Source organism: Peromyscus eremicus, chromosome 8b, assembly GCF_949786415.1.
Source record: "Peromyscus eremicus chromosome 8b, PerEre_H2_v1, whole genome shotgun sequence".
In the NCBI taxonomy this organism is placed as follows: Eukaryota; Metazoa; Chordata; class Mammalia; order Rodentia; family Cricetidae; genus Peromyscus; species Peromyscus eremicus.
The window spans coordinates 55484176-55508845 of record NC_081424.1 but is presented as its reverse complement, the minus strand read 5'-3'; the positions used below and the strand labels follow the sequence as shown (position 1 = coordinate 55508845).

General features: G+C 45.4%; 1 protein-coding gene across 3 annotated transcripts in view; it reads left to right on the top strand.

Annotated features, from left to right (window-relative positions):
• Nucleotides 1-4875: 4875 nt before the first annotated feature.
• Nucleotides 4876-24670, top strand: part of Plg (plasminogen) — a 41343-nt gene continuing 21548 nt past the window's right edge. For 2 of the 3 annotated variants that reach the window (XM_059272404.1, XM_059272403.1), the window contains exons 1-9: nt 4876-4924; nt 8519-8654; nt 11162-11268; nt 15569-15683; nt 17653-17792; nt 19160-19280; nt 20620-20738; nt 23120-23282; nt 24038-24183. In XM_059272404.1, the coding sequence (XP_059128387.1) occupies nt 4876-4924; nt 8519-8654; nt 11162-11268; nt 15569-15683; nt 17653-17792; nt 19160-19280; nt 20620-20738; nt 23120-23282; nt 24038-24183 (1096 nt within the window). The remainder of the gene's footprint in view (nt 4925-8518; nt 8655-11161; nt 11269-15568; nt 15684-17652; nt 17793-19159; nt 19281-20619; nt 20739-23119; nt 23283-24037; nt 24184-24670) is intronic. The other variant, XM_059272402.1, reaches the window with a different exon arrangement.

Genomic DNA, 24670 nt, shown 5'->3' with positions numbered 1-24670 from the left:
CACTGTGTCTCCTTCCACCTTCTTTGAGACTTTTCTGTTGGCTGCTGCATGCATCAGGCTAGCTCGCCCACTGAGCTTCTGAGGATTCTGTCTTGGCATCCCACTGTTTCTGGCTTGGTGTGGGTTCTGGTGATCCAAACACACGCAGGGTTTGCACTTGGGTAGCAAGCTATCTCCCAGCCCTGGTGTTTTCACTTTAAAAGGACATGTCTCACTGGGGCTCTTCTGAGACCTCCTGGGAGGGAAGTGTCTTAGGATGACAGCTCCCACTTGGCAGGGCCTGGAGCAGGAGGAAGGTAGACTGCTGGCAGGTGTGAACCTCAGATCGGTGACACCGCATTACCTCAGGAGTCACGAGGGCCTGGCCACAGCTGCACCTCAGGTGAGACTGCAAACCCTACCTCCCTATCTGTGTGAGTTAGAATTTCTATTGCTGTGATAAATGCCATGACCAAAAGTAATTTGGGGAGGAAAGGGTTTATTTCACCTTAATCTTCCAGGCCACAGCCCATCACTGAGAGGAAGTCAGACAGGAACTCCAGGCAGGAACTGAAGCAGGGGCCATGGAGGAGTGCTGCCAACGGGCTTGCTCCCTACGGCTTGCTTAGCCTGCTTTCTTGTATACCTTAGGACCACCCGCCGAGGGTTGGCTCCGCCTCCCAGTGGGCTGGGCCTACCTACGTCAATCATTCATCAAGAAAATGACCCACAGATTTGCATATAGGCCAATGTTATGGAGGCATTTTTTTTTTCCCCAGTTAAGATTCTTTCTTCTAGCTGGGTGTGGTGGTGCACACCTTTAATCTCAGCACGCAGGAAGCCGAGGCAGAGGCAGATAGGGCTTTGTGAGTTCGAGACCAGCTTGGGTTATGTAGTTTCCAGGCCAGCTAGAGCTATGTAGGGAGACTATTTCAAAAAACAAAACCAATCAACCAAACAACCACCTCAAACCAAAAAAGATTCCCTCTTCCCAGATATGTGTAGATGTGTGCCAAATTGACAAAACACAAAACAAAAACCAGTACACTGTTCCTGTGAGGTTGGGTTGACTCCTTGTGTTTAAGACATTCTTTGTATGGAATATTCTACCCCAGTATGAGGAGAGACCAGAGATTTCTTTCCCCTCTCAGAAAACATGCATGATTCTTGCCTGAGCCCACACTGGCCAGAGCTAAGGCGATTCGGTTTGTCTTCCACCTTGTTTAGATGTCCTCTCTCCCAGCTCGGAGGAGAGCAGCAGATGGCATACAGCTTAAGTGCAGAGCTCTTTCAGGGTGGGAAGTGGAGACAGCTGAAGATGCACCTTTTACACACTTCAGAACAGTGTAACACACTCTTGTATGCCGCAAGTGAGCAATACTTCATGAGTTAACTAAATAAGGACACAGACATCTCAGAACGTATGTGTACGCACCCTGATCATAGCATGGTGAGGCCGTTCCACCCCCTCCTTAGTTTCTGTATTCTTTTAGGAGGGAAATGGCTTATTTTGAATGACTTCTCCTTAAAACCATGGGCAGAAGTCTCCCCAGGAATTGAACGAGAGGTTTCTGTACACGATCTAGTGCATTCTATTGCATTATGCTCACCCTGCATTTGTGAGGCTAAAGTAGGACTCACTATGTGGCAGTCTGTATGCGTTCAGCCACACTGAGAGCTGAGCAGCACCCTCCTGCACCTTGCTCTCCTCCTCTCAGGATACAGAGCCCGGTGGCACCACAGCAGCGCTGTGTGCTGCCACGCATGGCTGTTACACAGGTAGAAAACAGCAGAGTCCCAGGGACTGCAGGAGATGCCCCGATTTACAAAATAACATAGTAGAATTGAATACATTCTAGAATTATGTTGGGGGTGCACTTTAGTCAAAATTCCTTCCTAGGGGAGACATAAACAATGTCTCCTCCTCCTTCCGGCGTCCCAACAGCAAACTGAGGCATGATTCTACTAAAGTTCCCCCTGGGGAATGAGTGAGTTTGTTGGGCTTTCTTACAGAGCATTGGTGAGGGGTTACAGGGTGTGGGTGCTCCTCCTCCTAAAGTCCAGAAAGTCTTTGCCCAGCAGGATGGTGGCTTTCCCACAGTCACATAGATGGAGTCCACTCTTCCCTTGTCTTCCTCAGCCTATGAGAGCCCCTCCCAAAGGCCAGGTTGGGTTAGGACAGAGTTTCATACAGTACATAGTTGAGAGCGACTAGATACTGAGGTGAGGTCTCAAGACCCTTTCTGATCTTCCATAAGGGAATATAAATACTTGACAAGCCCAGCTGGGATAATCTTTTTGCAAGGGGACACAGCAGAATGCCCCAAGGTGACTGTGGCTGGGCTTGGAGGACAGTCACATAAAACAGGCACATACCAATGCTACCTGTATTATTTTTGTCATCACTGGACAAAATATGTGGCAGAAGCAGCTTGGAAGAAAGATTTGTTTCCACTTAACGGTCCTTTGCTAGAGAGGCAGGCTCCTGTCTCTGGCAGCAAAAGCACCAGCCTACTAGAAACAGAGAGACTGGGCCGGAAGTAGGGAGGGACTATAACCTTTAAAGCCTGCCCCATAGGAACTCCAAAAGGGTCTACCATTCCCAAACAGCATCAGCAAGTGCAGGCTAGGGTTTAAATTCATGAGCTGGTGGGAGATATTTCACATTTAAACCTTTAATGTCACTCAAATAAAAAACCCAAAACAACAGACAAGAAGTTTCTTGGGCATACATTTCTGATAACATTCTTAGGGTAATTGGTCGAGGAGGAAAGCCGTTATATATTAGTGGAGTCTGTTTTTATTTTCACCAAAGAACGTTTGGAAGGAGGAAAAAAGATCGACTTGTTACTGACTTTTCAAATTGCTTCTAATGTCTAATTAAACTGGGCCGACAGGTATGAGGAGAGAGAAAGCTGTACCCCGGGGAGGCGTGATCAATGGTCTACTCACCCTCATAGGGCACACGTGACAGGCCAAAGAACACAGTTCCAAGTGAATCCAGCTGGGAGAAGCAATGAACTTAAACAGGCTGCTTTACCAGAACATGGGTAACCCAAAGGCAGCCGCGTCACAGGGAACCACCTAGAGTGCTCACCCCAGTCGCAGGCAGCTCCACTGAGGAGGAGAATCTCCCATGCCAGTTCTCTCCTTGTATAAAACTGAGGGGCGCGGGGGCTTGTGGATCTTGTAGTTGACCGAGCCTCCTAAGTGTGTTAGCTTCCTGAGTCTGATGAACCTCCTTCCTCCCTCAAGGAGAAGTGGTGCACAGCACCCCAGCGTGGTGCCCACCTCTCCCTCTCCATGCTTTTTTCCTTGTTTTTTTTTTTTTTGTTTGTTTGTTTGTTTTTTTCACAAGCTTTTGCCTCATGGGGTTCTGTAGAAGGTTCTACCCGAGGCATCCTGGCACCTGGTCCTGCACTAACTGTCATGGGAAGGCTTTTGTGGGCAGGAAAGAATGGTAGCTGCCTTTTGTCTTTATATCACACTGAAATAGAAGTCAGCTTATTTCTAAATATTTTCAAACACTAAAACAGGAGTTTTAAAGCATTCTAGCCTCAAGGCCAAGAAAAAGGTAGACTCTACAATTTACAGTTGAGATGACCTCCAGGGAGTAACACACCCCACACCCCACACCCCACACCCCACACCCCCCGCAACCCCCCCCCATCGTCCTAGCATTCAGACAGCAGAGACAGGAGGATTACTGTGAGTTTCAGGCTAGCCTGGGCTACAGTAGGAGACGATTTCAAAGCAACAAGAACAAATGAACAAAAAGCTACTTTGGCAACTGAATCCCACCACTTTCACTTCGTGCCATGAGGTTTCCATGGTACTGTGAGTTCAGATGGAGGAAAGGTCCACATCGGAAGGATATGATGAAATGGATGGGAAGCGAGAGATGACTTCAAGATACGTGTGTGTGTGCGCGTAAGTGTCCCCAAAAGCCGGAAGAGGATACTAGATCCCCTGGAAGCTGGAGATGCAGATGGTTGAACTGTCTGATGTGGGTGCTGGGAACTGAACTCAGGTCCTGTGGAGCAGCAGGAAGTAAATGCTCCTAATCTCGGAGCCATCTCTCCAACCCTCAAACCGACCCAACACTGCACAGTAGGTTAGTGGTACCTCTCCATGGTACAGTTCTTGCCTGGCATGCTGAATCTCAATCTACAGACCAGTCAAGGAATGAAACACATCAGGAGAGAGGTCATATAGTGCTTAGATTTTAAAGGGATGGGAATATGGCAACTTTGTAAAAATGATATAACTTAATCAACTGATTAAGTCAACAGCAGGGTTGGAAGAGAGGTGAGGGATCCCCGAAACAAAACCAACCATTCCTCACAACATGGAAACTGACAAACAAGCTCATGAATATTAGGTAATACATGCATTGAGACATCACACACTATCCCAGTCCCTCGTCTGAAAACGGGAACAGTGTCCAGTTGGTTGCCGGGAAGGTCAAATGAGGCTGAGTATGGACCATTTGGCAGACTGGCGTATGGAAGGCCCTCAGCAAACATAAGCCATTTTCACAATTTCCCTTTTGGACCCCAAGACAAGGGAGTTGAAGATGAGGGAAAGAAATGAGAGGAAATGGGAAACATGGTGGCTGGGGGAGGTGAGGAGAGAAGGAGGAGAAAGTCAGTGAAGAGGCATGGAGTGGGGAAGAGTCACTTTCACCACCTCCAGCATCTACTGCAGACTCCACACTCCAGCGTTTGGTAAGCTCCCTATTCGAGGTAATGTTTGCTTCTTCTGCGGACGGTGGCAGGGGCCTCAGAGAATCATTAACCCCATTGGACTAGCTTGCTGGTGGATGCCTTTGATCACCTTTAAGGCAACATCTGCGACTGGGACACAGCTTTCCAGGTGCTGCTGGCCAGTCCCAACATGGGCCATAAGGAAGTAGTCCTTCTATTTCTCTTGTTTCTGAAACCAGGTAAGGTTTTGTTTCAACTTAAAAAAAAAATTCTAGCCATATATTAAGAATAGATTCGCTATGTCTTTATGCACAGCTCATTTAACTGAGCTATTGGGTTTATGGGATTTTCAGTTCAAAATCTCAGACTGGGGAGTTTGACATACAAATTTAATTTCCTTGTGAGTACTGTTGGAGTGGGGATGAGCAGGCAGAGCAAGCCACAGGTGGCTTTTCAAATCTACATAATGGGAGATTTAACAGTGATGGTGGGGGGATCTGACTAACAACTCTAAAGGCCATGAAAGGGGGATGCGGCCGAGTGGTAGAGTACTTGACCAGCATATGTGAGGTCCTGGGTTCAATCCCTGGTGGTGGTAGTGGGGTTAGATGGTTAACCTCTTTGCCTAGTTCCCAGTGTGACTGATTAAAAGAGTTTTTGTTGAGCTCTTCTGTCCGAACTGGGATTTTCTGTTTGGGTTAAGGAAGGCTTTGCATAGGTACACATCTGTCTCTTATGCCTCTATGAGTCAGTTTTAAAAGGACAAGTGTATTCAGTAGTTGAACAAATACCTATTTAGAGATTAGGGTGTGCTAGACACATATGTGCTTCTGTGTGTGTGTGTGTGTGTGTGTGTGTGTGTGTGTGTACTGATACTAGCTTACAGAGCTGGTGGCAGAGGTGGTAGCATGGTTTCCTCATTATGTAGATGAAAGAATCTAGACTTAGGAAAATCATGACTATGGCCCATGCCAGATCAAGAAAGTTAAAAAAAAAAAAAAAAAAATTGAATTTAAATTAGTGCTTCCCAAGAAGGAATGCAGTGTTCTCTATTTTTCAATTTTGTTTAAGAGCTTTTTGAAATTCTCATTCTAAACATGGTCAGTAATTTGTTTTCTCTAAAGTAGTTTCACTGAAGTGATTCATGTGCTGTAGAATGCACTCCGTCCAGGCACACAGCCTGGTGCTTTTCAGTAACATGCAGGGGTGCTCAGACATCACAATAAAAATTAGAATGTTTTCATTGCCCCCAGAGAAACTCTGCTCCCCTCAATGTGCCAGTCCTAAGCCCCATTCATCTGGCTTCTGTCTTTACAGATCTGCTGTCTGGGCTGTTTTGTAGCACAGCAACCATATTTCCTGCCAGCCGCCTTCATGCTAACCATGTTGAGGGGCTTGAGACAATCTGTAGATCACTACAGTTTTATACATTGCACTTTATGGTTAAATACATGTGAATTTAGTAGAAACAACTTAGAGACAGAAAAAATCCAGACGGGTGTGTGTGTGTGTGTGTGTGTGTGTGTGTGTGTGCGTGTGTGTGTGTGTGTGGTGTGTGTGTGTGTGTGTGTCTGTCTGTCTGTCTGTCTCTCTTTCTCCTTCCTTTCCGTGTGTGTGTGTGTGTGTGTGTGTGTGTGTGTGTGTGTGGTTTGTGTGTGTGTGAATATCCCACTTCAGCCCATAGAATCTAGGATTGGGAATGCTAGGGGCTCAGAGGTCACACCCAAAGGCTAGAACTAACTTCTGTGCAGCGGGTTAACATACATCTCAGTCAAATGAGGGGGATTCTTTCATAAGCTCTTTGTGAAAGTATTCTCTCTCATTTTCTGCAGAAATAACTTGACTTTCATTTTCTTATTGCACAAAAATATCGTGGGAGAGTGGGGGCGGGGTGGGCACTTCTTCCACAGCTGTGTACAAAACTACTGTTTTTTTTGTTTTTTTTTGTTTTTTTTTTTTTTGGAGTTAAAGTTGTATTATGTAGCCCTGGCCAGCCTGGAACTTGCTATGTAGATGAGGCCAGCCTTCAACTCTCAGAGGCCTACCTCTGCCTCCCAAGTACTGGGATTAAAGGTGTCAGCCACCAAGCTCAACTAAGATTTATTTTTACACACACCATTACATACACACATACACACACACACACACACACACACACACACACACACACACACATACTATAGTGATGGAAAAGGACACCTCAATTTGACGGTAATACACGTCTATATTTAGGCTGTAATACAGAAATAGTTTTCCTACTAAAGTATTTGTTTAAAGTTTCCATATCAATACATTATATTAAACCTTATTTCTACATGAGCCCTGGAGGTAAATAGAAGAGATGAAGACTTGGAGAGAAATTTCAAATATAAAAGGAAAAATTCAGTCCTCCTTGGGGACATGTCTTTGGAACATCAGCTCCTTGGTTGGATCTCAGCCACTGTTCACCATGAAACATGAAGCAAGATACAGAGCTGATGACCCAGAGAGCTCTCTCATCTTTTTCATTATCAGAAACCTACTTTGCACACTCCCCAAAACTCTTTGCACAGGTTAGCCCAACCCTGTCTAGATGCATGGCCAAGAGTGACTATGTGTCATCCAGATCACACACAGCTCTATAGATTTCCAAAGCACAGCTCTTCTCAAAACGAGAAGTGTGAATTAGAATAAACACAAGCCTAAAATGTCCACGTCTCCATCATCTCTTGTGCCTAGAGCTCAAGTGCTTTGACAATTTAAAATGTGTCAGCCAACCTTCTGCTCTTTAATCAGCCATCCAGTTTGGGGCACTGAGGAGGGATGAAGTCACCAAGGAGGAAGAGGGTAGACATCCAAAGATGAGTCTGTATTTATCAATTGTCTTCTCAAGTTTCCCCACTTCCAATTCTGGTCACTCTTTAACCTGCTGGATCTGGCTTTGGTCCCCTCAAGAGGTCAAGGTTGCCATGTTGCCTAATTCCATGAAGACTATGTTCATTAACCTCTCTGTACTCTCACCCCTATGGAAACCAGGAGTGTTTACAATGAACGGATGGTTGCAGGGGCTCAGGCTTGAACAAAGTTGTCTAAGCTCATGCCAGCACCTTAGCCCAGGGGACACTCAACAGCTGTGACCACACTCTATGGTGATAAGAAGGGAATAAACCAACTCTGCCTCAGATTTCATTGCACACAAAAATCAGAGGCAGGCCGCACATGGTAACACACCCTCGTAATCCAGTACTTGGGAGGCTGAAGCAGGAGGATTGCCTTGAGTTCCAGGCCAGCTAGGGCTACATAGAAAGATATTGTCTCCAAGAAAAAAGTGAAGTCGAGTATTTGTACCAGGCTCTACTTTTATTTTTAATAACTTCCTCTGAAATGCCAGATACTTTCATCAAGAAAAAAAATCATATTTTATTGGGAAGCATACATCACTGGCAATCAGGCAGCAGCTTCCACATGCCACTCTCACTCTGGGAAGACCAAATGAAAACCAAATTGCCACTGATGGCACCCTACTGGCTTATCACTGGCATAATGGTGAGCCATATCTTTTATTCTTTATTTCAAGTTTCATATTCATATGGCTAGAGAGGTGGCTACATGGACCTCGTTTACTAATCTGTCATTTACTAATCTGTCAGTCTAGCTGTTCTTTCAATACATTGCAACCTACCGGAATAAAAATAAATTATTATTGTAATTACATTAAATTAATTTAATTTAAACAAATAAGCCATGAGACATGCACGTGCATGTGTTTGTACACACATAAACAGCCATGATAATAAACAATGTTGTCGTCTGACCTCCTCGGTCTTCTTCTTTTTATCTTTTCCTCCTTTCAGGCCAAGGGGACCCCCTGGATGGCTATGTAAGCACACAAGGGGCTTCACTGTTCAGCCTCACCAAGAAGCAGGTAGAGGCAGGGAGCATAAGGGACTGCACAGCTAAATGTGAAGCGGAAACCGAATTCGTCTGCAGGTATCAGCATTGCCTCTGTCTCCAGCAGAACTCTGGCTGCCCGAGACGGGTCTGAGGAAAATAAATCTATTCATCCATTTATTAACAAAAGCAGAATCCAGGAGGGAAACGGGGGCTGGCGAGATGGCTCAATGGGCAAAAGTCTTTGTCCCCATAATCCTAAGGACTGGACTTTCATCCCTAGAGCCCACATAAAGGTGGGAAGAGAGCCACAAAGTTGTCCCCTGACCTCCACATATATGCTGCGGTACAAGTATATCTGTACTCACACATTATACACATACTAATAATAATTTAAAAAATCAAAATTAAAGGAAATTTAAAAACGAAACCGAGGAAAGGTGGGTGGGGGTGGAGAAATGGCTCAGCAGTTAAGAACACTGGTTGCTCTTCCAGAAGACCTGGGTTCGATTCCCAGCACCCACATGGCAGCTCACAACTGTCTGTAACTTCAGTTCTAGGGAATCTGACACCTTCACATCAATGCACATAAAATAAAGTCAAATTATTCTTTTAAGAAATGAAGAAAGAGGAATTTATAGGCCTAGAGTTTGCTTATGGCATTTAAGGCTCACAGTAACAAGATCTGATTAAAGTTTTGTTTTGTTTTCCGAGACAGGGTTTCTCTGTGTAGCTTTGTGCCTTTCCTGGAACTCGCTTTGTAGACCAGGCTAGCCTAGAACTCACAGAGATCTGCCTGGTTCTCTAACTCTCCTGAGTGCTGGGATTAAAGGTGTGCGCCACCACCACCCGGCTCTGATTAAAGCTTATTAGTGTTCCATTAAAAAGAAAATCCCTCAGAAGAGGCTACAGAGATAGCTCAGTTAGTAAAATGCTTGCCTTGTAAACCTAAGGACCTGGGTTTGAGTCCTGGCACACCTGTAAAAGCAACAGGAAGTGACTGTCATCTTAGCACTGTAGATCCCTGCAGCTCATTGGCCACCCAATCTATCTGATGAGGGAGCTCCAGGTTCAGTGAGAGACCCTGCACAAAACGGAGAGGTGGAGGAGGACACTTGATGCTGACATTGGGCCTACAGAGAGAGAGAGAGAGAGAGAGAGAGAGAGAGAGAGAGAGAGAGAGGAGGGGGAGGGAAGGGGGGAGACAGAAAGAATGAGAATACAGAAACAGATCAGAGGAGCAAAAAATCATACCTACACGATCTGGTGTATTTGTATTTATGCAATAATCAAAGGAACCACTAATCATGTTAAAAGACAGCTATCCTGAGGCATTGCTTAGTGCAAAATCAATGCATGTTCTATAGCGGTTCAGAGGAAAACATTGTGAGGAGTTGAGAGAGTTGAGAAAGTATCATCAGGGTCAGGGAGAGGAGGGAGGTGAGCTGGGCTTTGGGCAGAGGGATTTTGACAAGGCTGCAGGAAGGTGGAGAGGCACTCTAGGCAGGGAGAGAGGCACAGCGCTGGCCTGTGAGAGAATCACAAGACCAACTTGATTCAAGCAAATTCTTCAGGCAGGGGATCAGGCTGAAAGATGGCCACCAAGGCCAAGCTGAGCCTGTATGGCAGGATCACATAGGGGAAGAGAAGTAGGAAGTTTCAGTTATTTTCTATGGCTGTACCAGAATTCCAAGACTGGGCAATTGATAAAAGAAAGAAGTTTGTCAAATGCATGGTTCTGGAGGCTGAAGTTAAAGCCAGGCAGCTGTATCCATCAAGGGCCTGGTGGTCAGTGGGAACACGGCAGAAAACCAGGAGAGCAGGCAGATGCGATGCAGAGGGCAGGAGCCACGCCGTGCTTATCAAACTGGGAGTAAACAAGTCGGTCCCACAGGAGTGAGTTCTCACTACCAGGAGGATCGAGCCATCCTTTCAGGATCTGTGAGTCCTTCTTAACTCCATCAGCTCCTAAAGGCCTCATCACCTCTCAGCACGGTTACAGTGAAGACCAGACATCACTCTGAACTTGGCTGGGATCAAACCACCAGAGGGGTGGGGGAGGAGGGGTGGAACAGAGAGGCAAAAACTAGACAGGGAATTACAGAAGTCCCATAGGCAGACCATCTCAGGAAAGGGCTCAACACAGAATCACTTCTTCCCACCACAAAATGAATCCCTGTCACTTGGGAAAGAAAGCGGAGCAGTCAGACATGGTGGCATATTCCTGGGGTAGGAGGGTTGAAAGTTTGAGGCTGGCCTGGGATAGACAGAAATATCGGGCCCAATAGGTACTCTGTCTCAAAAAGAATGGAGAAAGGAAAGGAGAGAGAGAGAAGAAAGGGGAAATAAGGAAGAAAGAGGTGAAGAGAGCCCGCAGTGATTGAAACAGGTTGGCAAGGGAGAGTGTGGAAGTTTAAGAACAGGAGAGCGACTGCCATGTTGACATCCTTACCCTTAGGACTGTGTCACACAGACACTGCCGTAAGGGGCAGCTGACAAGGGGTGACCATTCTGAGCTCTGGGGTCCAGCAAGAGATGCACTCACTAGTGTCTTCCTCGGTAATTAATGCACTCACTAGTGTAATTAAGGCACCCATCTCCCGCAGGTCATTCCAGTACCACAGCAAAGAGCAGCAATGTGTGATCATGGCCGAGAACAGCAAGGCTTCCCCCATCATCCGCATGAGAGATGTCATCTTATTTGAAAAGAGAGGTATGTCCATGTCCCTCCTTCCCCTCCCCCTTTTCTCTTCTGTCCTCAATTTATGACACCAGAGAGTATCACAGAGACACTGAGTTCTGAGTTAGAACAGGATTTAGTATTTGACCAATAATGTCAATGTGAACCTGTTTCTTCACATCCAAGGACTTGGTTTACAAAATCATTTCTGTCTGTGGCCTGAGAAATAAGAAGCTTGGTTTTGTTTGAAAGGGGAGACACAGAGTCTAAATGCTCCTTAGGATCTTGGCTTCTAATTCTATAGGATGTCTGTCCCCTTGGGCTCCCACATTTGAACTAACCCCTTGGCACAATAGACACTAATATTTTCAATCCTCAGTAACATTTAGGGATGGACAAAACTCCTTACTTCTATTTGACTTTCCACTTCCTTTGTTCAGGGGCTATGTTTCTCTCACTTTCTTTACATTTTGAAGATGCATACAAGTTGTGATTTCTTTTCCAGTTTCCTTTGCAACAAGCCAGAAACCTCATGGTTTAGAGCCTGGAGTGGCCTGGACTCCAATGGAGTATCTTTTTAGGAAGGCAGAAGTGTTATTAAATGTACACAACTATATAATTTATGCCATTTAGAAAGCTTCTTCTTTGCTTTGCCACTGGTTAGGTAGTGCAATAGGACTGCTGATAGAAACAATTTAGCTCTCCAGATATTTTGTATCAGGAGTGCTGAAGGGTATGAGAAACATCTGATTTCCCGCACTTTTGATAATGTTTCACATTACAAAGCCACAGTGGTAAACTCTTCCTTTAGGTTGGGATTATTTCTCCAACTAGCCCACCTTCCTAGATTTAATGAGAGGCATCCCTGGTTCCCCTTCCTTGCCTTCGTGTGTCTTTAATTCTTGAGATTAAAGTGTCAACTGAATTTAAACCTCATCGAGAGAAGACTTAGCTCTTACATAGTGAGGAAAGACTAGGATACATAGGCTTGCCTACCAGTGCCTAGGTTTTTATGAAGAGGGGATGGAGCAGGATGCTTTCTACGGACTGCTAACATTTAAATGTGACACTTGTAAATCGTTAACCAGGAGGACACGAGGGTTGTGTCGCAAGGCTGAAGTCTGAAGTTTGAAGGCTGGTTTTGCTTGTTTTCAGTGGGTCAAAAGGTTATATCCACCATGCCGGGTACAAACAAATAAGGGAGGAGAAGAGTCAGAAGACAGTCAGTCTGGGGGCCTGGTTCCTCTCCTGTGAATCTGGACTGGCCGCTAATGTATCAGCCAGGGTTTTGCTAGGATCCATCGCTGTCAGGTGACATTATACCAGCTGCTTTGACACACTCTCCACTGCCAACCCTAGATTCAAGCCGCCAAGTGTGGCTGGCGGGTGCCTCTGCAGTCACTGGTCCCCTGGTTGTAGCTGTACATGTGACCTCTAAGAAATGGACCTTCCTAGCTTAAAACCATTCCGGGTATAATTTTACATATTTATAGGGTACATAGTAATAATTTAGAGAGAGAGGGGGGGGTCTAATCAGAGTGGTTACAATTGCATCTCCTCAAACATACAATAATTTCAAATTTGTCTCTTTTAGCTCTTTTAAAAATAGAATAAACCTTTTTAAGGTATCTTCACCCTGCTGTGATAAAGTGCTGTTTTTCAGTCTTTCCTGGGCCTCCCTTGCTCAGCATACTTTAAGTTTATACCTTTGATGTGTGGGGTATCACTCCTGTTATGGAGCATACCAATGATGCTACAGTTTGCCTCTTGTTTACAGTGTTTTGAAGTTGTTGGTTTGCTAGAAATACTTCCTGGAGGTTGATGAACCCGAAACCAGGCCTTAGTGGGGAATAATGGCACAAATACACTAGAAACACTATTGTGTGCTTTCACTGAAAATTCAAGCTGACTTGTGATGTAGAGTGAAGACCTTTTGCTTGGGATGTGGGGCCCCACTAGGGGCTCTCTACAGTGGGCTCCAGTGTGCCCCTGATCTTTGCAGTCTTGGCAACACACTGATTCTGCAACATCTTTAGGTCTTTATGACTTTCCCCTAAGCTCATGAGGTCAGTTCTATGAGTGTGTTGTCCTCATTAAATCTGACAGCAATTTAAAAATGATTCAACTCTTTTACAGCCTTAAAAGTGTTCAGTTTGGGACTAGGAGATGGTTCAGTCTGTAAAATGCCTGTAGCCCAAGCCTAAGGGCCTGAGTTCAGATCTTCAGAACTCACATAAAATGCTGGCAGTGGTATGTGCCTGTAACTCTGGCACCAGTGGGGAGGCAGAGACAGTTACATTGACCAACTAGTGTAGCCAAATCAATGAGCTTCAGGGTTACTGAGAAAATCTGGTAGAGAGGGATCAAGACACCTCTTGTCAACCTCTGGTTTCCAAGTGCACCCACATATACACATACAACACAAACACACATAAAAAGGTATTCAACTGGCTGGTGGTGGAGGCACTTGTCTTTAATCTCGGCACTCAAGAGGCAAAGGCAGGCGGATCTCTGTGAGTTCAAGGCCAGCCTGGTCTACATGGAGAGTTCAAGGCTATCCCTAATGCTACATAGTGAGACTGTCACAAACAAACCAACCAAAAGGTATTTAACTTGTTTTAAAAAATGAAATATGAACAGTGTTCTTTCCACATTCATGCCTCAGCTTTGATTATAACAAAGCATCACCAAATGAGGTAATTAGATATTACATACAAATGATCCTAGGACCCTTACTGCTGTTTGGTGGAGACAGAAGTAGGTTCACACTAGAAAGGGCCCTTAGGGAGCTGACCTGTCACTTGTGAACCATAGTAGCATCTGACTGTGTTTCAGAGATAGGATGGGACCCACTGGACAGCTGGTGATTTGGGTAAGTGGAGGCTGGTTGGGAGTGTTTTTCATAAACATTTTGATTGTCCTGCTCGGTTCTTTATATATTGAGAGTTATACAAAAACAAAATACACAGACTGGTTGGACTCTCTTGGGCCTCGAATAGCCTGCTCTCTTCCCTGCCTGAGAACCACCCCCTTCTCTTTCTGATGCTCTGCGCATCATTATGCCCCTTCACATGAAGTGGTGAAGTTAGCTCATTTCAAACTGTTTCTCTGAATTCCTCTTGTCAGTCTACCAACTCCACTAGGATTTTTGCTCCAGGAGAGTGGTCTGTGCCTGTTTGTTGTTCTCCTGTGGTCCAGCCCTGGCATGGATTAGGCACAGAGGGCCCAAGGAAAGAACTTTTGAATAAATGTATCTGTTCTGGTTTCATTCTGATGCCGTGGTAAAATCCTCTGCTCAGAGCAATATAGGGCAGCTAAGGGTTTGGTTTTTTTTTTTGACTCACAATTAATTCTAGGTCACAATCCATCACTGAGGGGAGATCAAGGCAAGAACTCAAGCAGCTGGTCATATCACATCCATAATCAAGAGCAGAGATACAATATGTTTATCCTTGCTTACTCGCTGCTTATGCTCAGCCAGCGTTCTTCACTCTAACAGAGTTCAGGGACAAACTCTGTTCACATTCAGGGTAGGTCTTCCCATCTCATTTAACTCAATTAAGAAACCCTCCCATGGGGCTGGAGAGATGGCTCAGTGGTTAAGAACACTGGCTGCTCTTTCAGATGACCCTAATTCAATTCCCAGCACCCATATGGCAGTTCACAACAGTCTGTAACTCCAGTTCCAGGGGATCTGACACACTCACACCAATGCACATAAAATTAAATAGATTATTAAAAAAAAAGAAATCCTCTCACAGACACACCCCCAGGCCAATCTGATCTAGATGATTCCTCAATTAACACTCTTCCCAGAAGGTTCTAGGTGTGTCAAGGCAACAGTCAGAACTATCACAGGGTCAATGTCAAACAGCATTTACAGCAGTCCTTCATAGGGTCCACCTTTCAGAGGAGAAAGACACACTAGGGTAGAGGTCTTTCCTGATCTAGACAATTCCTCAATTAACACTCTTCCCAAGGTTCTAGGTGTGCCAAGGCAACAGTCAGAACTATCACAGGGTCAATGTCAAACAGCATTTACAGCAGTCCTTCACAAGGTCCACTTTTCATAGTAGGAAGACACACTAGGGTAGAGGTCTTTCCTGATCTAGACAGTTCCTCAATTAACACTCTTCCCAAGGTTCTAGGTGTGCCAAGGCAACGGTCAGAACTATCACAGGGTCAATGTCAAACAGCATTTACAGCAGTCCTTCACAGGGTCCACCTTTCAGAGGAGGAAGACAGGCTAGGGTAGAGGTCTCTCCTGTGGTGGGACTGTGCCAGTCACGTCCCCAGGTTGTTTGTTTGGACTTGGAACCACTGTCTCTTTCAGTGTATTTGTCGGAATGTAAGACTGGCATTGGGAAGAGCTACAGAGGAACCATGTCCAAGACGAAGAATGGTGTTACCTGTCAAAAGTGGGCCTCCACATCCCCCCACGTACCCAAGTAAGCTCTTTTCACTCTCCATACCCTGCTCTTTCATGCTGGTGCTCATGGATGTATTTATAAGGATTCCATTGTTTCTAAGTTAAACCTGAATGTTGAGTGTGAGCAGATAGAGAAGCGTTTGGTGCAGAACAGCTGAACTCTTCACAATGTCAAAGGAGAAAGAGATTGCTTTCTATTCATCTTGTTCTATCATATCCCAGAAGTCCCAAGACATAGGAGGAGGCATGTTAAAAGAAGCATACAACTGAATTCGAGGCTGTCCTAGTTTCCATTCTGTTGTTGTGATAAAAATATTGTGGCAAAAAAAGTAATTCATGGGGGAGGGAGTTTTATTTTAGATGACAATTACAGATTATAGTAATTCCACCATTATGGGGAAGTCACAGCAGCAAAAGCTTGAGGTGGCTAGTCACATCACACCCACAGTCAAGAACAGGGAAATAAATGCAGACAGGCTTGTTGGTGCTCAGCTTCCTCTCTCTACTTATACCGTCCAGGACCTCCTGCCTAGGGAATGGCACTGCCCATTGTGGGCTGGATTGTCCCATATCAACTAATGTAAGAAGACAATACCCTCACTCACACACACACACACACACACACACACACACACACACACATACACACACAGAGTTATCTAGAGATTTTCTCCTGGAGACTCTTTTCTCAGGTTAATCTAGTTCGTATCAAGTTGACAATTAAACCAGCTATCACAGAGGCCGAGTATGAGAAAATGAAGTTTAGAGATGAGAGTATTTCAGTTAGACATTAAGTTAGAGCTTGCATGACACGCCCACCTCAACACGAGGACCCAACAAGGACATAAAACATGAAAAACAGCGGGGCGGTGGTGGTGCACGCCTTTAATCCCAGCACTCGGAAGGCAGAGCCAGGAGGATCTCCATGAGTTTGAGGCCAGCCTGGGCTACAGAGTGAGTTCCAGGAAAGATGCAAAGCTACACAGAGAAACCCTGTCTCGAAAAACCAAAAAAAAAAAAAAAAAAAAAAAAAAACCAAAAAAACAAAAACACAAAAACATGAAAAACAGAAAGTCTGCAGCTTGCTTGTTATTTCGAGGTCATTCTGTTTGTGTCCCCTGCCCCCCCAGTGTAGCATTAGGTGGCATTAAGTTCTCTGTTATGACTCCAGGGGCCATAGCCATAGTCCAGGCTCATTTATGAGGCAGATGAGCTTCTAATCAGGTAGGAGTTCCCCGAAACAGGTACACAGAGGAACCAGAAATCAAGCTTGCTTCCTTAGACTGCAAGTGCTTACATGTTTTATCTAGTTATCTTTGCAGTAACTCTCTAGAACAGAAGATGAGTTCAGCTTTCTCCCCACCCCATCACCCAGGCTGCATCAAAGAAAACTTGGTCTGTGTGATCAGGCAATAGACATCACAGTCTTCACCTGCCCCTTGCTGGTTAGTCAAGCCTAGACACCATCTGCTTGGCTTATTTCTCCACACTCAGTTTTCCCAGCAGTAACATGGGGTAATGATCCCTTTTTAGTAGGTTATTTTGTTTTTTGTTTTTTCTCACTAAGGGCAAGTGACAGAATGTAGAAGGAGGTTTCAGTGGAATGCCAGGGGCAGAGTTCACACAAACAAAAGAATAATCATTGCCATAGATGCATGGGGAGAAAGACACCCAGAGAAAGCCCAGGCTTGGAATGAGCTAAGGATTCCGCAGGCATTTGAAGCCTTGGTGCTCTACTGCCTACTCAGTACACATGCTTTGACTAGACTTCTAAGAGTTAGCTGGCCATGGGGCAATGATGGTAAGATGAGCCGTGTGACCCGGTCATCCCAGGAGTCCACAGAGAAATCAAGATGTGACAACCAACAGCTAAAACACGTTTAGATGACTTAATGGAAGCCCTAGATAGGAAGCATAGCATCTCCTGCCTCGCTCACACATGCTGTTCTTGGGGACTCGGTCACCACAATCCGTTCCCACCCCTCCAGCTATTCCCCCAGTACACACCCCAGGGAGGGACTGGAGGAGAACTACTGCAGAAACCCAGACAGCGATGAGCGGGGACCCTGGTGCTACACGACGGACCCAGACAAGAGATATGACTACTGTGACATCCCTGAATGTGAAGGTAGGTGTGGCTTCTACCTGCTTGTCACCTGGCATATGCTATACAGAGATGTCATTTAAAAACTGATTCACGTTTTACATCATAGAATGGAGTAATGGACTCACCTCTTGTAAAGAAGCCCAGTTCAGACCTTAGCCATCTTTATTAAAATGTTATCGCAACATGTGCACATGTATAGCCAGATCCAAAACATGGGTACAAACTTCTTTGGTTAAAACCCACAGGCAGTGTGAAACCCCAAACACGGTTGGAATTAAATAGTGAAATTAAACCCACAAAAATCAATGCAGTTCGAGCACAGGAGAGTATTGATTTGATGTGGGCGATCCTGCTGTTGGGTTTGAAGTTAGGCAACACACCCATTTTTATGTCAGCATGCCTGCGTTCTAGTGGGCTAATCAGATTCACAGAGAACTTCAACGCCCAATGCTCACAGCATTAAGACATCAGACTGGAAAAATGTCTTCATTCCCTATTTCTATGTGTGTTTATTAGAGCAAGAAAGAAGAGCCAAGTGGGGGCTATGAGGCAATGTGGGCATGTTTCAGGTGCCAACTCGCATTTCTCATTCCTTTACCTATACGGACAGAGGAGCGCTTGTATTTGGATATGGATGGTCACAGGCCATTCGGCCTTTAAATCCCATGAACACATGCTTTTTATGTCAATTTCACAGCTGTTTTTTATGACCCCATAAAAATTCCAGTTATGTGTTATTCCTCCTCAACATGGGATTTTAACAAGTCCAAGTCCAAGTCTTAGTTTTTAAATAAATTAGAGAGCAAAAAAAGAAAAACATGGTAACACTCAGCCTACCCCCATCAGTCACATTTCTCAGCAATACACAGACACTTGGGTGATTGAGGCGAGTCGCATCCTCCAGTGAGGTCACTGGGGACAAACAGAAAGTCCAGCAGAAACATTCCAAGATGGTTCCTATATATTTATCAGTCATCAAGTGATAAGAATAAATTCACAGAATTTTAAAAGATCATTCTAGAAATGATGACGTCCACTATTTAAAAATTAAAATGGAGACTGTACAGGCTTCTGAGAATATGTGGCTTCTCCATGTGTGCCTCCAAGTTCAAGGATGTGTGGGGCAGTTTCTGAATTTGACCATGGTCACCATAGTTAAGGGGCCACAGACCCAAATATGCCACCTCAGAAAGCGAACAGGGCACTGACTGCATCAGAACATTCCGAGTCTTCTACTGCCAAGTGGTTAACAGAAGTCAGGTGTGAATGGGTGGCTGGGAGCATTGGAGACCTCTCTAGAGGGATTCCAGTCTATGCTTCATGGGCTTCATCTCAGTTTCTTCCTTCTCTCTCCCCTCCCTCCCTCCCTCCCTCCCCATGCTGTACAGAGGAATGTATGCACTGCAGTGGAGAAAATTATGAGGGAAAAATCTCCAAGACCATGTCTGGACTTGAGTGCCAGGCCTGGGACTCACAGAGCCCACACACCCATGGATATATTCCTGCCAAGTAAGTCTTGCAGCCAAGGCTGAGGCTCTTTAGACATGCACTGCTCTTTAGATGTTTCTGCTGGCTTCAGGAATGGAAGGCTGGGTGGCTTTGAGTTCCAAAGCTGGCATCCTCCCTCGTAGGCTGCATATGAAGTGTATGTTCTTACTACTCATCACATGGCCCAGGGGCATCATGGGTGCTTGTTAGAAATGCAGCATCCCATTCCCTCTGAATAGAATTTGGGTTATAACAGAATCCACAGCCAATTTGTGTTTCTGTTAAAACTGAGAAACACACTTAGCTTGTGTATTCCCCCTTCACTCCCTTCCTTTCCTTTTTCACACCAGTTACAGTGTCAATTTCTGACTGTGCTCTATGGGTGAATGAATAGCAAGGGTCTTACAAATCTCTGATATTTTGTGTGTATTTACACTGACTCAGTTCTCAAAATTGACTGTGAATTTAAGAACAGTGCCAAGGGGGGTCCCTGTTCCAGACAGCAATGGTGGTTTTCACAGCAAGTGCTTGCAAGGATTCAAGCTCACATTTTGCACAGGAAAACATCTCCCCACAGATGCCATCCTCGTCCCCCTCCCTCTGTGATGACACCAGTACCGTTAATAAGGACTCTAAGACTCAAGGTAATGTGGCTAAGCCACAGCTGTCCTGTGGGAGATGACATCATTGAGTTTTTGCATCTCTTATGCTATATAGCTTAAAATATGGTTCCTGCCATTGCCTTTCAAAGGCAAGCATGGTAGTGTCTGTCCTCAAAGCGTGACTCTAAGTCAAGTCTCCTGTAGAAAACCAGAAGAGGGGGAATGAATCGACCATTGCTGGCTTTTTTCTTTGTCCTAAGCACTCAGTCTCAGAGAGGAACCAGGAACAGAGACAATCTCCCAGTTAAACCCCTGGGTCCCTGCCAAGGAGGTCTCACCAGGTGCTTGCAGAAACACAGCTCCCTCACCGTGGATTCTCTAAGCTTCCTGTAGTGGGTCGGGAGCCTGGTAGACCAGTAGGACCAGGCATCAACTTCCCACCTACACTACATCACTGTCTTCAGATAGTGAGCACTTTGAAGATTGCTGTTATTTGTAGCTAGATAACCAGAGTTTGCTTACTTTGAAATTCGGGATGGTTAGAAAGATACAGTTTCTCACCCTCTTCTGTAAGTCTTGCACGTGGAAAATTCTAGAAATACAGTCCTTGGAAGACTGAGCCTACCTTTCTTCCTGGATTGCCAGCAGAGGACCACCTTCCTCTAATTGCAGGTTGCTAAATGGTTGCTCACTCTCAAAGATTCTCGTGCATGAGTGTTTATTATTACTATTTAAAAAAATCCTTCTTGTCCACCCAGATTTCCAAGCAAGAACCTAAAGATGAATTACTGTCGTAATCCTGATGGGGAGCCTCGCCCCTGGTGTTTCACCACAGACCTCAACAAACGCTGGGAATACTGCGACATCCCCCGCTGCAGTAAGTTCAGTTCATACCCAATACACTGGGCGCCCCCTACTGTCCTGTTCTGGAAGTGTGTTGGTGCTGAGTGCAGGTCCTAAGGAGTGGCCCACAGATCTGCAGGATGCTGTTGTCCCCTTTCATCCGGTTTATTAGCTAGTTAGGTAGCTGATAGGAATACCCATTTGTTGATTTTCTCCTCACTCAGAGACTTCTGCCTTTTGTGAATATTATCAGTTTTAAGACAAAACTCCAGCTCTAGCAGCCCTAACCGACTGGACTCAACACCCACTCCAGTTCGCCTGTTAAAGATGCAGGAATGGCCGGGGCGGTGGTGGAGTACGCCTTTAAATCCAGTACTCGGGAGGTAGAGGCAGGTGGATCTTGGTTGAGTTCGAGGCCAGCCTGGTCTACAGAGCGAGATCCAGGAAAGGAGCAAAGCTACACAGAGAAACCCTGTCTCGAAAAAACAAACAAAAAAAAAATGCAGGAATGGTGACAGACAGACACATAAGCAGAAAAAGATGTCATCCGTGTGGCCACATTGAGAAGTACAGATAAAGGGGTTCAGCGATGCCCAGTTCTTCTGTAAGGGGTGGACAGGAGCTCTGAGACTTTCTAGAAAGGGAGAAACAAAGGAAGAGGGGCTTGGGGTTCATATAGCTGATGGAGCGTGTGCTCTCGGTCACAACTGGGCTGTTGATTATCATCTCAGCTCGGCTTCTGCTGGACAAGCTGTTTTCATCATCACTTGAGGAATGGTCTGGTTCCCAGGAGATGATGGTTCTCTGGGATGCACGCTCACCATCGTGTACAGCTGCCCTTACTTAGGGACAATCTGTCCCGAGAGGTTCAGAGTCTCTTAAGGGTAATTTCACTCTTGTCATGATCCAGAGGCTGATGAGATCGTTCAGTAGGTAAAGTACTTGCCCCACAAGCCTGGTGGCCTGAGTTCAGTCTCTAGAACCCACATGAAAACAACAACTACTGAGCACGGTGGTAGTAGTTTATAATCATAGTCCTGGGGAGGTGGAGGCAGGCAGAGGCAGGTATAGACAAGCCAATCCCTGGGTCTTGCTGACCAGCTGACCAGTCTAGACTACTTGGTACTTCCAAGTAAAAGGCCCTGTCTCAAAAAAAAGTGAAAATGTCTAGGAAATGACAGTTAGGGAAGTCATCTGGCCTCCACTTGCACCCCTGTGAACATCTCACACACACACACACACACACACACACACACACACACACACACACACACACACAGCTTTATACATCAGCCCAGTCATTCCTCAAATCCAAGGTGACTACGGAACCAAGAAAGAGTTAAAGAGGTAAAAATAGAGACAAAAAGAAATGGCGTTAGTCAGGTCAGCGCCCTTCTTCCTAATCACGCTCAAATGCAGGGTGATGCCTCCCTCTGCCATTCCAGTCTTCCCCGAGCTGAAGGGAGTCCGCCATCATAGCTGTTTCATGAACTTCATGACCAGCCAGAGCTTTGTTTTGTTTTTTCTACCTGCTGCTTTGTCAGCACAGGGGTCTGTGAGAACCTAGATGTTTCAGACGTCTAACTTGGGGGTGCTCAGGGGAACTAGAGCTCATAAAAGTGACACCTGTGGGAAGCTACGTCACACTGCTCCTTCTGGGATAACGGGAATAATGGAGAGTCTGAAACTGTAGAAAAATCATGAGCAAATGCTAGAGAAGAATGCCGGGACAGCCTCCCTCCTTGGCTTGGCCATCACTGAGTAGCAGAGCTCCTCAGACAGTCTGTCTCCTTATGCCAGTTTCTCTTTCTTTCGTCCTCTCAACAATATCTTAATTTCTGGTTGTACGCTTTTCCTTTAAGATACGTGGCTAGTACTGCTCCTCTGTATTTTTATTCTATGGGTGGTTACATATCCAGCTTTCATGGTGGATTTCTGTTTGCCCTCTGTATTTTGAAGCTCTATTGTTAAGATGCATACGTATCAAAGACATTTACCTTTTCCCATGGGCTCTTTCTCAGTTGTGCGCCTGTATGGGAGGTGGGTACTGCTCAGTTGTGTTTACCCAGTGAATCACATGTTCTTCACCAAAGGGCCTGGATCACTGGCATGTGTAAGGGCTTGGGGATGGGGAGAGAGGACTTAACACTGACTCTTGCCATGCTTGATGAACACAAAAGACCAGAGACAGAAACATCTGATTCAAGGGTCCACTTTTAGAGAAGCTGCCGATGAAATGGCCTTATAGATACAGATTCTACCAAACTGAAAACACTAAGCTGTTCCCAAGTGTAAAATCCCAGGAGGGGAGTCAGAGGGCATGGCAGAGCATCTTGCATCCACCCCCTCCCATAACATCTGTCGGTGAGTTCTTCATAGAAAACCATTCATGACCAATCCTTTCCCCTCTTCAAGCAACACCCCCACCCCCTCCTGGTCCAACCTATCAATGTCTGAAGGGAAGAGGAGAGAACTACAGAGGGACCGTGGCTGTCACTGTGTCCGGGAAAACCTGTCAGCGCTGGAGTGAGCAGACTCCTCAGAAGCACAACAGGACACCAGAAAATTTCCCCTGCAAGTATGTCCCTCCCAACTCCTTCCCTACCCTGTCCTTGTGGGCTGTGAAGTCCATTGACTCCACCTTGGTTGTACTATAAAGAACTCAAAATGAAGACTGATCAGGTCACATGCAAGGAAGGTTGACGTTCAGTAATGTTTTTCCTGTTCCAAGTCTTTCTCAAAGTGTGCCCCACCAATACCATCAGGAACTTACCAGAAATGAAAATTCTTTTTTTTAAGTTTTTTCTTTTTAAAGATTTATTTGTTGTGTATACAATGTTCTGTCTGCATGTATGTCTGCAGGCCAGAAGAGGGCACCAGATCTCATTACAGGTGGCTGTGAGCTACCATGTGGTTGCTGGGAATTGAACTCAGGACCTTGGGAAGAGCAGTCAGTGCTCTTAACCTCTGAGCCATCTCTCCAGCCCCCAGAAATGCAAATTCTTGGGCTCTAGAGATAGTAAGTTTGAGACTCTAAGAACAGTATGTAAAATACTCAATACTCCAGCATACAACACAGTGCCCAACAGAGAACTAAAGACCTAGCCCCTCACATGAAGACAAGGAATAGATTTTAGCCATCCATTCTTCTGGGCCAGAGTCCATGACACCCTATGTGAGGCCTAAGCTTGACTTAAGCTTCATTCTGGTACCTGTCAGTCATTCAGTATGTAATTTTAGAGTATTAGACATGTGCAGCACTCCCTCTAACAAGCATGTATACACCTTGCTTATTTAACTCTTTGAAGAGCAAAACTCATACTTCTGTTCTAGAAATTTGGAAGAAAACTACTGTCGTAACCCTGATGGAAAGACTGCTCCCTGGTGCTATACCACCGACAGCGAAGTGAAGTGGGAATACTGTGACATTCCGTCCTGTGATTCCTCTGCATCATTGCCAGAACTTTCCGATTCCTCAGGTATGAGTGGGTCACGAGAGCTCGCTCAGGGCCCTATTGCTCTGTTCACGTTTGTGCTCCAGTGGCCTCTTCACGGCTTATCAGTGTGTGGGACCTTTGCTCCACTTGATCTGGTGCTGTGGGTCAGAGTGCTGCTTGTAAGATTTCAATTACGGTGTTTTCAATCTGTTGTTGTCTAGTGGCTCAGGACACAGCCTTGGTGAGTGTTTCCCGAGTTCTGGGAAATTTGACTTTCTGTTGTTTTTGTTTTTTTCTAAAAGTCAACGTAACAAATCTTATTAGGGTTCTGTATTCCTATTGTATTGCTTACATGTCCAACTTTAACGATAGATTAGTCTATAGTTCTTTCGTTGCTGTTAGCCTTCTGTATTGGGAAGCTCTGTTGGTAGGCACATACACATTGAAAATGTCTTTATCTTCTTGATGAACTGTCTCCTTTGTTATGGTATAACGTCTTCCCTTGCTTCTGAAAATATTCCTCATTCCG